The sequence below is a fragment of the Spodoptera frugiperda genome, chromosome 5 (genome assembly GCF_023101765.2).
Source record: "Spodoptera frugiperda isolate SF20-4 chromosome 5, AGI-APGP_CSIRO_Sfru_2.0, whole genome shotgun sequence".
NCBI classification, from domain to species: Eukaryota; Metazoa; Arthropoda; class Insecta; order Lepidoptera; family Noctuidae; genus Spodoptera; species Spodoptera frugiperda.
This window is the reverse complement of record NC_064216.1, coordinates 4,101,012-4,115,226: the sequence shown is the minus strand read 5'-3', so window position 1 is coordinate 4,115,226 and position 14,215 is coordinate 4,101,012. Positions and strand designations below refer to the sequence as shown.

At 37.1% G+C, this 14,215-nt stretch overlaps 1 protein-coding gene across 3 annotated transcripts in view; it reads right to left on the bottom strand.

The window, feature by feature from the left end:
• LOC118271685 (uncharacterized) overlaps window positions 1–13,105 on the bottom strand; it is a 256,520-nt gene extending 243,415 nt beyond the window's left edge. For all 3 annotated transcript variants that reach the window (XM_050693579.1, XM_050693580.1, XM_050693581.1), the window contains exon 1: window positions 12,816–13,105. In XM_050693579.1, coding sequence (XP_050549536.1) covers window positions 12,816–12,837 — 22 coding nt within the window. In that variant the 5' untranslated portion in view covers window positions 12,838–13,105. The remainder of the gene's footprint in view (window positions 1–12,815) is intronic.
• Between the last annotated feature and the right edge of the window lie 1,110 nt (window positions 13,106–14,215).

The window sequence follows — 14,215 nt, the reverse complement described above, 5'->3', positions numbered from 1 at the left end:
GCGTGGGACTTCTAACCCGTTAAGGCTGAGTACTACATCTAATTTTATCGACAAAAAAAATAATATTTGGGGTTGAACCCCTAATTGAAAATATAGGAAAATAGTGATTTTTTCGGTAAGAATAATTTACAATTTTTTTTTTCTCACCAAATCATTATCAAACATATGAAAAAAGTAATCCCACCCAAAACATAAATGTGAAAGGCTGCCAAGTTCGATAATATTGGAATGCTTAGCCTATAAAAGAAGTGAGATCTAAATAAGTACCAAGTTCCATACACAGACCTCAGTTAAAAATGATATAACAAGTTGGCAAGTTTTCACACACTTTGTTATAAACCTACTAAACGCAATGAGTCAAGTATATAATTTTCTATTAAAACTTGCCAAGTTATATCATTTTTAACTGAGGTCTGTGTATGGAACTTGGTACTTATTTAGATCTCACTTCTTTTATAGGCTAAGCATTCCAATATTATCGAACTTGGCAGCCTTTCACATTTATGTTTTGGGTGGGATTTCATTTATTTTTGTAAGGTTTATTTTCTTTTTTTCTTATTTTACTTTACTTTGGCTAAATACAAACCTTCGCAACGAATTTTAGGTCGGTACGACCATTGGAAGATATAGATAATTTTTTTGTTTTAGTTCCTTAGGGGTATGAATTTACACCTTCATTATTTTTAAAACCGACTCACACTTGGCCATTTTCAGATTTTTTCCTTTACCTTGACCTAAAGACCTACCTCCATGCCAAATTTCAAGTCAATACGACCATTGGAAGTGGTCTAGGTTTTTGATGAGTGAGTGAGTGAGTCAGTCAGTGAGTGTATAGTAAAAATAGCGATTTTCTGACGTCAATATCTCAAGACCTACACTAGGTACATTAATGAAATTTTGTATTTTAAATAGGTAAGTAGATCTCGACAGATACTAGAAATTTCATATGCGTAGATAAAATAGATTTTGAGTTATAGGTGGGTCGAACTTGGCCCGAAATGGTTCGTGTAATATAACCCACGGCCGGTGTGTCGGCTTTTTGCTCGAACTTGGCGGACACACTGCCGTGTGTCTAGATGAATTAGTTAGCCAAGGTTATTAGCTACCGTTTGTCGTCTTTTTTTTGTTTCTACGACGCATACAACCTTTGATATCAAAAAAGTAAAAAAAATATTAAAATGGCCATAACTTTTAGGGGAGGGGATTCGACCCCTTCGACTCAGGACTTTTGTCGTTAAAATTAGATGTAGTATTCAGCCTTAACGGGTTAGAAGTCTCGCCCCTATCACATTGTATATTATATGCTTGGATTTATTGTACGAAAATTTATCTTGCACTATAGAAATTTATGTAAATTTAATAAACACGATTTGGTGTTAACTCTAAGTCTATATAGTTGTTACAAATTCAGAATAAATGAATAAGATATCAATACAATAAATTGTCGCCTTACCACAAAGTTATGGAACTTCATATATCGTCCACCATATGTTTTTGATAAGGCTTAGTGCAGACTGCCCGCAATATGGCCGTCGTAACCACGTTCCCAGTCTTTGCTTCCAACCTAACTCCACACACTTTATTAGAAATGCTGTGTAATATTAGATGTTTGTTGGTTTGTGAAGCTTTCATATATAAGGTGTTCTAAGAGTATCTGCCACGGGTTTAATGGGAGGTAGTGTTGTGTTTGAAGATTACAATAGTGAATTATTGATTTTATGAGTTTTTTTTTCATATAAAAAAAAATCGGAAGTATGACTTTGTTATGAAAGAGGTTTTTACCCGACTGCGCCAGAAGGAGGGTTATGTTTTTCGAGTGTATGTATGTAAGTATGTATGTATGTATGTATGTATGTATGTATAATTGTTTGGCACGCTCTACAGCCTAAACGGCTTGATGGATTTTGGCTTGAGAGGTGTCGTTAGATTCGTATTTACTGTGAGAGTGACACTGGATATGTCAAAATAATAAAAAAACAAAATGGCGGATTTTTGGCGCCAAATTCGAATATTGCTCACTCTCTAATCTGAACGACTCGATGGGTTTCAGCTTGATAGGGATCGTTTAATTCGTATTTAACTACTATGAGAGTGACACTAGATACATCAAAATATAAAAATAATAAAACTAAAAGAAAATAAAATAAAAAAGGCAATTTAAAAAATTAAAAAACCCGACTGCGTTTCTTTATAATATGAAAACGAAAAACACCTTAAAACAAGAAAATCATCGTAAAATTGAAGCAGTCGAGACCCATTCTAGAAAGCCAGCCATATGTGCACTTACAAAGTCTTCATATTTAGAATGGGTCCCGACTGCTTAGATTTTACGATGATTTTCTTGTTTTAAGGTGTTTTTCGTTTTCATGTTATAAAGAAACGCAGTCGGGTTTTTTAATTTTTTAAATTACCTTTTTTTCAATGTCTCTGTCGCTTCGTAAATGAATACAATTTCTATGAATCGTTTTCATTGAAGAAAAGACGCATCGTGCGTTGGGAGTCAGTTTATGCAGAGTAGAGTCATTGTTTGTTTAACTTCTTTATGTTCTCAATCAGAAATAATCTGTCTGGGGTACGAAAGTTTTTCACTATTGTAGTCTTCAAACACAACACTACCTCCCACTAAAGTCGGAGATAATTTTAGAACACCTTATACAAACTGAGGAATTAATTTTGATGGATAGAAAACACTGAATCTTTTTTTAGTAATTTAGGTTCTTCTAGTTTTGTATTTTTTTACCTATTGTGTTGCATATTTCTACCTATCCCCTCGGGAAATCAAAGACATGGTAAAAGTAAAAGAAATCGCGCAAGCGCACCTCAAAGGCAATCCATTTGAAACTTCACAACTTTGCAAACAATGGCAACAACGCTAAGAATTCATTTTCAAAAAGAAAAATTCGCAACTTAATCAATTTATCAAACCGTTTCACTTGGGCGCGTACGCATTGTTCATTTACCATAAAGCTTTTTTTAAGGAGGGAAAATCATCCAATGACTTCTCCCGCCTTGGGTGAGGCGAGAGGGAGTGTCAGACTGTTACTGACTAAAACCACCCCGTTCCTACTCCTGCTTTTTGAGCCAGAGCCCCGGTAAACCCGCTAGGTAGTCCGCAGCTCCGTATAATCTATACTAATATTATAAAGCTGAAGAGTTTGTTTGTTTGTTTGAACGCACTAATCTCCGGAACTACTGGTCCGATTTGAATAATTCTTTTTGTGTTGGATAGTCCATTTATCGAGGAAGGCTATAGGCTATAAAACATCACGCTATGACCAATAGGAGCCGAGCAGAGCGGGTGAAACCACGTGGAAGTAGCTAGTTTATCATAAAGCTACTGTAATAATTTTATGAGTACAAGTCTGGTTGCTTAGTGTGAGTACGGGGTACTACATTTTTGGTTTTACGAGGTGGAAATTCCTCATAGAGCCTCCTCACCTCTGTGCGGACGACAAAGCTCTTAATAAAGAACTGTACCCTTAGTACGAGTTTTCTTTACGCTGAACGAAAATGTAGCGAAAGCGCGTACGGCGCTCGCACCAATCAGAGCGCCGAAAACGCTCTCGTTTCGTTTTCGTTCAGCGTAAAGCAAACTCATACTAAGGGTAGAGATGTATGAAAGTAATTCAGTCATTCCCTTTTTAGTATAATATCTCGATAAATCAGACTTTATTTTAGTGAGACCAATAAAAAAGGCGAATACATTCGCGTCGAAGTTCTCATTGCTGTTACGTCATACTTTTATTTTATAACATAAGTTTGTACTTGTTCTCTGTGGGGTAGGCAGGTGTAGGTACTTTTTGTTTACGGTTTTTCGCAATTGTGTTTGGTATTTATAGGTATAAAGTCCTATGTTTGAGTGCCTCTTTGGTCAAGTAGTCATGGGTGCTAATTTTAACAATTACCTATGGGGCTCAGTTACCTGGACTTGTTTTTTGTATTATCGATTTTCGGTTCGCACAAATTATTATCAGTGGTAGCAAGAAGTCTAGAGTTAGGCAACTGACGTAACGTAACGTACAGGATAAAAAGTGGGTGTTGCATTTGGAAAAGCGCGATGTTCAAATAATGATTACATACTCGTAAATATTGAAATTGGAAATGCCACGAACCATGAACTAGGAATTGAATTCACTACTTCGTATACAGTATAAGTTTTTAAACTGACATGGTCACTAGTAATATCATCAGAACTTAAAACGGAATATTTACCATGTATGTTAGTTTTTCTGAGTTTCCGATATTTCTGCACTGTTGCATGGCATCACATAAACTAATAAATATTATGGTAAATATCCCGTTTTAAATTCCAACGATATTCGTACACAGTGTTCACCCTTAAACACAATTGGGGAGGCCTATGTCCAGCAGTGGACTGCTATAGGCTGATGATGATGATGATGATGATTCACCCTTACAACAGTTTTGTATTTCACTAAAGAGGAACACAACTTTCTCATTTCAAAATAATAACCGCAGTCTTCTTTAACGAATTTTAATTGTCATTTTTAATGAACGAAACAGCAGCTCATAATTGGCAAAGTGGATCTACTTGAGAAGAAAATAATATTGCATTTCAAACTAGACTTGCTTTTCTAAAATAATTATTTTCTTGTTTCTTGACTTTTATACGCCTTCTTCTTTTCTGTTTGGTGCATTAAAAGAGTCTGGCTTCGAGTAAAATGGTGGAGAAAATATCTTATAAAGTTTTAACTCTTTTATTATTTCGTCTTGAGAAAAAGATGGGGTTATATTACGTGTCGCCTTTTTGCAAGAGATTTTACTTGTATTAATATTATATTACTTAGTTTTATCAATAAAAACAGTCAGATTTATTTTCTTAACTCCTTAGACGTGACGTAGCTGTGAATTTACCTTTAATAATTTTCGGCATCTAAAGAGACGATTATACTTGTAACAACTTGACTAACAGGAGAGTCAATAAATACAATAAATTCTACCCTGAGAGTATGAGTGCTTTTCCATCAGACATGTGCTATATACGTTGCTGTGGATTCGTGCTATGGATGGCATCGCATACTCGAGCTGCGCATCTTCCTCGTACAGCTACTTTGCGGCGACGCATTTTCATAGCACATCTTACTCGCACAGCTTCATAGCTTAGTATCAATGAAAACGATCACATAGTTTCACAGCTTAGCTATTACATCTTCGTAGCATAGCTACATAACACATCTCAGGTGGAAAAGCACCCTATATATTATCCCATACAACACAGTATAAAATATAATATCAAATAATTCTTCTCAAATTACCCAATTGGGAGAAAAACAAACAATTTTATGCCCGAACTAAAAGTATAACGCCAGTAAAACTATATCACGAAAGATAATTGTGTCAATATCCTATCAGCCATTCAATATACCACTATGGGCTCTCCCCTAAAGGTGGTGGAGGAAGATTTGATAAAATATCGATACTTTCAATTTATATATCCCATCTCGAAAGCAAAGTTTGGGTGAAAAGAATAGTATACATACAAGCATAACAAGCTATCCTTTCTCCACATTCAATTTTCTACCTTCTACTCTTTAATATAAAGTTGAAAATCGAATGGAGAAATTTGACAATTAAGGGTAGTATTATGTGCTGGTATGACTGGCATTTTTTCCGATAGTCATAATGCCTTATCTGAGGGAATTTTCAATTAGAATTTAATGAATGAAAATGCTCTTTTAGCTTGTTGACTGCCTCGTTAACCTAGTATTGTCTAATGTGACTTATGATTAAGAATTTGGTGTTCTTTTATTTAACTTTTGATCAAGAGTCAGGTCCCATCAACATTTTCTGAGTTGATGATTGAAAGAGTGGAAAGGTATAAGCCGGTAAAAGAGCAGATGGATCACCTGATGGTAAGCAATCGCCGCCGCCCATGAACACCCAAAACAACAGAAGCGTTACAAGTGCGTTGCTGGCCTTTTCGGGGTTAGAAATTTAAGGGTTGTTGGGGAATCGGGGATTATTAAGATGGGGAAGAGAGGTAATTGGGTCTCCGATAACCTCAATCTCACAATGAAACACAAAGCATGCGTTATTTCACGTCGGTTTTCTGTGACACGTCACGTGATCACTCCGGTCGAGCCGGCCCATTCGTGCCGAAGCATAGCTCTCACACACTTAAATCTATCGTCAACAGCCATCATCCCTGCCATCGTCTGTTTTTTAAACTTTATAAAAATGGAAAATAAATAAATTCAAACGTCCAGAAGACCAAACTCATATTTCATTTCATGCCAATAATATAAGCGAATCCACTGAACGATCCTACTTCATTAAACTTTTTGGACCCAAACCAAATGCCTCCTTTATAACCTTCATTGCCCAATTGCTTATAATAATCATGTTAAAACTTTAATCTGATTAAGTATTCATTGATGTTCCTTTTAAATTGTAACCAGTGCCCTTAATATGAGTTTGCTTTAGTTTTAAAGTAATCGTATCGAGAGTACGTCCGGCGCTCTGATCGGCCGGCTCGAATAAACCAACCAATCGGAGCGCCGAATGTGCTCTACTGTCGATTACTTTAATTTAAACGTAAAGCAAACTCATACTAAGGGTACAGAAATGCACCTTGGCCTGCTGCCTCACTCTCTCTCGGGGATTTAATAAAAGACTGGATCTTACTCAAAACTACGTCACATTAACTCAAGCTACATTTTAACATCAACAACCAATGACACACCACCACTAGACAATTTTTTTTGCTATTATAATTTTAAGAATTACTGGGAAATACCTCTGATTGGTTAAATCATTCGCGCTAGCCAATCAGAACGTCGAACGCCCTCTCATTTTATTTTCTTTCAACGTTAAGCAAAACTTGTACTAAGGGTACTGTTCTGCCGCTACCACATGGTAAAATACAATTATGAATAGGCATACTATTAAGTATTTCAATAGTTCAATTATCAATACAATAATAATAGTATTAAGTTCAAATGTTTAAGCTTCTATTGTGGTTGTCACGTTGCCAAGTTATTGGTCTTTGTGACCTCAAGTAAGGTCAAGTTGTACTTTACCAAGGACCAAGGACAGAGGGTCGTCGACATATTTGCTTTTAATTTGACTACGTGTGTATATAAATTTATATTGTATTTAAATAAATAGTGTGTTATTGAACTGAACTGAAACAAAGGATTGAGAAGGTTATTTCATTTATGAATTACTAGTTTCTGCCACCGGCTTTGTTTGCGTTTCCATGGGATAAAAAGTATCCTATCACCCAAGTCAGCTCATACCCTGTCTGTATACCAAATTTCATTAAAATCTGTTCAGTGGTTTTAGCGTGATTGACGGACAAACATCCAAACAAACAAACTTTCACATTTATAATGATAGTGATTTTGCGTTTGTTTTAATCAAAATACGTATCTTTTGAGACGAATGGTTGTTAACAGCTGTTTCAATTCTGAACTCTGTAAATTACCATTTTCTACCAGTTCTGTTACGAGTCCTGAGTAATAGATGGTGAACTTATTACTTTTGGGCTCAATTCCATACTCCAAACTACTACTCAGTAGTCACAAAAATGCTCAAAGATGAAGAAAACTATCTCCTATGATTATCTCAAGAAGCCTACTATAAAATTTAAATGCAACTCGATATATGTGCCAAACACATACACACATATATATAGAACTGCACAAGGCACGCACGGTAAGGCTAGATCTTGTGCATATTTGTGCAAAGCTGCTCGCACGTAAGGAATTGTATATCCGCTCCAAGTAATACATTGCTGGGAAACTTGTGAATTATACAGCAGTAACTGATCTGAGTGCGTATAAAAGCGTCAATGGAAACCGTTTTACGTTATTGTCATTAGTCATGAACCGTATGTTGGCAGCGTAGAATATATTTATTTATTCGTCACCAACCTTAATCTTCCCATGGGTATCAGATAAACTGACTACTTTATCATCTGACTGACTATATCATCTACACAACTAAGACAACAATAATTTTAATTGTGGGAGAGCCATGCTTCGGCACTAATCGGCCGGCTCGACCGGAGTGATACCACGGCCTTACAAAAAACCGATGTGAGACAATACTTTCGAAGTATATTGATTCGAAATATCGCGTTTCGTCTCTTCTGGGTACATTTTATACGTAGAAATGACGTATTCACTCCCACTCCTAGACTTTGATTCGTTTTATCTATAATAATATATTGTTATCCTTTATGACAAAATAATAAATACGTGTCCAATATTTTTTCATTAACTGTAACTATATAGATTTTTAATTTTCATACCCTATCATCATCTCTATTGACAAGCACGCATATTTATTTTAACAATAATAAAGGGTGAAGTCTAAAGCACCCTCAACTGACGAGCAAGCTTGAAGATGTAACTTGACTGATGAATGTAATTCAAAGGGGTATGCCAGGACCGTGTCATTTGGCGCTCCATTGTCTCTACCAACCCCAGAGAGAGAGGTATAACGATATTTATAAAGCTTCTATGAGAAGGGATGAAAATCATGCGACAAAGTAAGTACCTACTGAACCCTTAGTAGGAGTTTGTTTTACGTTGAATGTAAACGAAACGAGAACATTTCGGCGCTCTGATTGGTTGGTTCATTCGCACCGGCAAATCAGAGCACCGCCGAACGCGGTTTCGTACGTTTTCAAGAAAGAGGAAAGAACGACCAAATAAAAGGAGAAAAGACAAAGTGGCCATTGAAAATGACAAGAGAGAAAAACAAGAAGTTTGTGATAGAAGAGGTGACCACCAAGTAATTTTAAATAGAAGTTAGATACTTTTTTATACGTTTCCCCACATTAGGATTTTCTCCTGGGTGCGTTTACAAACATACAACTTCATATACACATGACACGCAGACCCGAAACAACAATTTGTGGATCACACACAGAGTTGCTACATGCCGGATCGAACCCGCTAAACGTTACGCGGCGGTCAACTGTACAGCAAGAAATAGTAAGATGAACATCTACATAATGACTTCAGAAAGCATAGATTAATGTAAAAGGGGGGTCTTAGGAAATTAGCCACGAGTGCTAAGAGCTCCTCAACTGCATTATGCATAAGCAAATAGTTGGCGGACCACGACTTAGTAATACTCTAGTGTCTCCAACATTGTAAGTAGATAGTTAGGACTTGGGACCGACAAGTTTGCCTGTAAGCGAGCTTAATTGCTTTCCGAACATTACAACTTCGTCCCCGTTTACAATGTTTCTGTAATTTGTACCTAGGTACCTTGGTGTACCTTCCCTCTCGCCTCACATAAGGCGGGAGAAGGCATTGGATGATATTCGCCCGTGAAAAAAAGATACCTTTATGCATCCCTATGGCCCAACAGAAGCTTAGCATAGGGAAAAGATGTGCGTATGTCAAAGAGCCATCAGATCACCACAGATGGGGCCCAGTAGGGCTGATGCCCGACCCGAAGCTGTGGACTACCTAACAGGTTACCGAAGCGCTGGCTCGAAGAACAGGAATAGAAACGAAGTGGTTTTTAGTCAGCAAGAGTCTGACACTTTCTCTTGCCATACCCTAGGCGGGAGAAGTCTGTAATAATCTATGGAAGAAAACTCCCAAAACTCAAGCATTGGCTGATTTTAATGTCTATTTGTCAATTGCCATTTCCATTGAACTTAATTTTAGACTCTTCGTGTCCAAGTTTCCTTCTTTCTGGCCTTATTCCAACTAGGTTACAATTGGGACTCTTAAACAATTCTACTGAATGATAGTAGGTACTTTACATGAAACGAATGCTAACTATCGGTTACAACTGTTAGTTACTACTCGACACTGGCAGGATAGTCGACAATACTGTATTAGAGACTGGGTTGCCATTCAAAAAAGAAAAAAAAACTTAATTATAACAACGTCACGCCTTTTTATCCCCGAAGGGGAGGGACAGGTGCACATTATGTCACGTAATGCCTCCGTACAATGTACATACACTTTTCAACATTTGCGTTAAAAGTCCCATGTAATAGGGGGTGAGTCAATTGCCTTATACTGGGCGCAATTTTAGACTCCGTGCTACTACTGCTCCGTGAGACATTTTCAAAAACTAGAATAACACCAGTACTTTGCCCAAACCGGGAATCGAACCCGAGACCCATTGCCCGGCAGTCGCACTTGCGACCACTCGACCAACGAGCCAGCAATATTTATTATCTCACCTGTATACAAAATAACTAGGCTTTTGTACATAAAATGTAAATAAAACACAACAAAACGAAATTATATTCCACCTACAAAGAGGGAAATATAAAAAAGCAATATTCCGTCCCTCCGTTTAAATTAAATCGCGATCCATCATAATTCCATAATCTTCTGTCGGACAATCCATTACTCTTGCCGTACATAATAATCGAAATGCACCATCAATAAAAAGGGGATTTAAAAATTGCATTAGTAAGAACAAAAAACTATTTTCTTGGCTATCTTTGTAACCTAGTTTCCAAACTTGGATCCACTCTTCATTCTTTAAAAATGTCTGTGAAAATACGACAGATTTTATCTTCTACCTAGTTATTATAGGGTTGAATGGATTCAAAAGATTCGAATTTTTGATCTGAAAAGATTTTAAGTTTTGAAAGTACTATCTGTAAAGTGTAAATGTTCTTATGCTGCATGCATGCTTCTCATGCATGAGAGTGCTGGTTCGAAACCTACCAACCTATAAGTTTGGAATCGCCAATTCGTCTTCAACAAGCATAGTGATTAATGCTCAAGCCTTCTCCGTGCAAGAAGAGGCCTTTGGTCCGCAGAGACCACTTATAAGCTTTTGATGTGATGCGATGTGACCTGTACAGCATTATATCTTTCAAAGGAACGGCTTAAATGAAATTGAATAAAGATAATCAAAATCAAGTTAAAACTCATTTTGAAAAACTTTGAGAACTTCGTTACCACTCTGAAAAAGGCACGTTGCCTTAAATCACAGATGAAAATAGTTCATTCCAACCCTATTTTCTCTCACATCTCTTCATTTCAATTCTCACAAATATCCATATCAAGCTGTTGCCTATGAGAGATAACTAAACATCAGGGTGAACTAAGATGTATCATATCACCCCCAGTGTGGGTTGGTAGAGGGCGTGACATTCGCACCCCAAAAAAGCTGACATTTAACCGAATCTTATTAACACTGGTCAACACAACCTAGTTGGGAAAATGCCAGATATTTTAAGTCCTCTAATTTCTTTACTTTTTATCTTGAAGAAACTTCTTGAATCTTTTCGTTAAGGTTAAAAGAAAGTAATCGACACGCACGTACAATCACGTTTCGTATTGTTTGAACTAAACTTGAATACATGTTTTTTTATGGTGGCAAACGAGCAGACAAGTCACCTGATGGTAAACAGTCAGCAACGCCCATGCACACCCGCAACACTACATTGTCGATTACTAGTCCCCTAAAACTAACATCTTCTTTGAACCCACGATATAAAATCCCCATGAGCCTCTTTCCCTAAATAAGATGTAGGAGTCTGTCAGACTCTTACTGACTGTAAACCACCAAAAACAGATTTAAGGGTGGTTTACAATCAATAAAACTCTGACAATCCCCTAAATGTAACCAAGTGTGTCAACAGTCAAGACTGAATATAAATAGATGCATCTAAAACCACATGCTAATAAATTTGCCATAAAACTCCCTTTATCAGACCCACAGAATACCGTATACTTTCATAATAAATACATCATCTGTATGATGACACATCTATTAGATAATGTACGAGAAACTCAAGCTCAATAGGGAAATACAATTATCAATGCAAATAGGGTTAAACGTATGTAGTGATTGTAAATCATGTGTGCACACTAACATCGTCACATTATCAACTTTAATCACTATTGCAATAAGGGTGGTTTTACTATAACCTGTCCACACCCAACCTGACAATGAAAGATTAATTCTCTTTTATTGTAGAAAGAAATCAATAGTTTACTGAATGACTGCGTTTTCTTATTAAAGACATGATCACTTAAGACCCAAAGTCAAAGAAAAGGCATTTGATTTTATTAGTCCACATCCAGATTTTTAAAACGTCAATACAGAATTGTTCGGTTCATCAGTGAAGCTTGGTGCTTGTTCCAAAGCGTAAATTCGTTTTAAAAAGAACGAAAAAGAAACTCTACCGTTCCTCTTTAAAAAGCCAATTGAGACCTCCCCGTCTTAAAAGATTTGCTCCAGAAATTTGACAAATACCTGGCCCTGTCTTCCCTCAAAGCCTACAATAAACCTGTTCTGAATATACAAGGGGACAAAGACCCTGAAAACCCTGAAAATCCCAGAGGATATCCCTGAAAAATCCTCCTTTTATTCAATATTCAAGGTTGGTACCCACTAGAGAATTACATAACATTATTTAGGTAGTTTAATAATGAAAACAGTCGGTTTTGCGAAACTGGGTCATTCCTGATTAGGTGATTGTTAATTTGGTAACGTTTGAATAACGTATGACTTTTGTTTTGGATACCGACACTCTGTTCGTAGCATACCGAAGTAGGATAGGAGACGAGATAAACGAGAAACAAAATAATATTGAAGTAAACGAAAAGATATGTCAAAAACTCCTATCAATCAAACTGCAGCTGATTGATAACCACGTGGATGTAACACCGAAGGAATTTCACGGCCGACATACTTTAATAAAGTCAAACCGTACTGCATAACTTTCATTTTCACTAACATCGAACGCGAGCGTACCGATGACATTGCACATGCCCGAAGCTGAAACTCTTGCACGATACAATCAAAAATGGTCCTTAAGCACAGCCGTTTGCGCTTGAAATTCCTGAAAAGCTCACCTGATCTCAATTCGAAAGGCATGATCAAGCGTGAAAATCGCCCCTCCCGTGCAGCTGCCCCGGTCACAGACACGTCCCACCACCTCTCAACATTGCACGCCAACTAATGCATCGCACACACTGAGCACTGCACACACGTGGAACACCACAAGTTTCGATGTAAACAGCACTGCAACGAACGTTAGTCGGCAAAGGTGTGTATCATTACGCACGGGATGTTCTCGTTTCGTGAAAAAACGTTTTGGGACGGCAGACGCGACGCGGCGAACACGGCAAACGCGAGGTCACTTCTGCCGCTCTGCCGCGGCGCGCGCCGACAGCACCCCCCGTTTCCATGACGACAGTCCCGGGCGATATCTGCCCCGGTCCTCTTTTGCGAACAAAAACAAAAATAGCAAATTAATTGCGTAATCGTGTGCCGTGAACATTTTTGCTAAGGTTAATTAGTAGATCAAAGGGTGCAAGTTATATATGGATGCTGGCGATCACCCATGACGAGGTACGTATTCGGTCTTACTTTCGCTTCACCTTTTAGAGGGCGTTTGGACACAAAATTAGCTTTGGATTTTATGAAAATTTATTCTTAAATCCTTTATTATGATTCAGCAATGGCTGTGGCCACAAACGAATTCTTTGAAATACTGCCGTCACATTTTTTATTCATTTTATCAAATCCGTAGCTTATATAACGGCTATAGGTACATGTAGCTTTTACGTTAATCTGGATAATAATAGAATGCTGCGTACAAAGAATAACTAATTGATATTTTTCAAAAAATAAAGTATTTTTCCTCTATTTTATTTTCCACGCGTTCATTTAATTTGCACAAACTCATGCTGGATGTATACAGAAGTTTATTCGATTTCCGATTTTTTAATTCCGTGTAAAAAACGAGGTTCAGATTTTTGGTCTAACTGAATAAATAAATGAATATCCATCCATTAAAAATATTGAACACAAAATTGTATTATTAAAAAAAAACATCCTTTATTCGAATAACTAGACCGATTGTCATATTTTGGAAGCTTTTGACAGTTATAACAACGATCACACATGTTTGTGTGTGTATGACAACCGGGACAGGCGGCTTAACGAAAATCCAAATAATATTTTTCCATATAATAAAATAAGTATAAGAATCCCAGTACAAAAACCAACGTAAAGTATACATTCAAACATCGTATCATAAGTCTATAGATACTTTCCTCTATTCACCTCTGAAAGCATTTTCCCCAGTGATATTTTCATCAAAACGGATCTATCGGATTCCGAGATATTCAGCGTTTGGGGTCCAAATGAAAAATGGACCCTAACGTACAATGGGAAATGGACTGGGAAGGTATTGACGTGACCCTAAAATATCCCAATGACGACCTTAGAAGACAGATGAAATACCTAC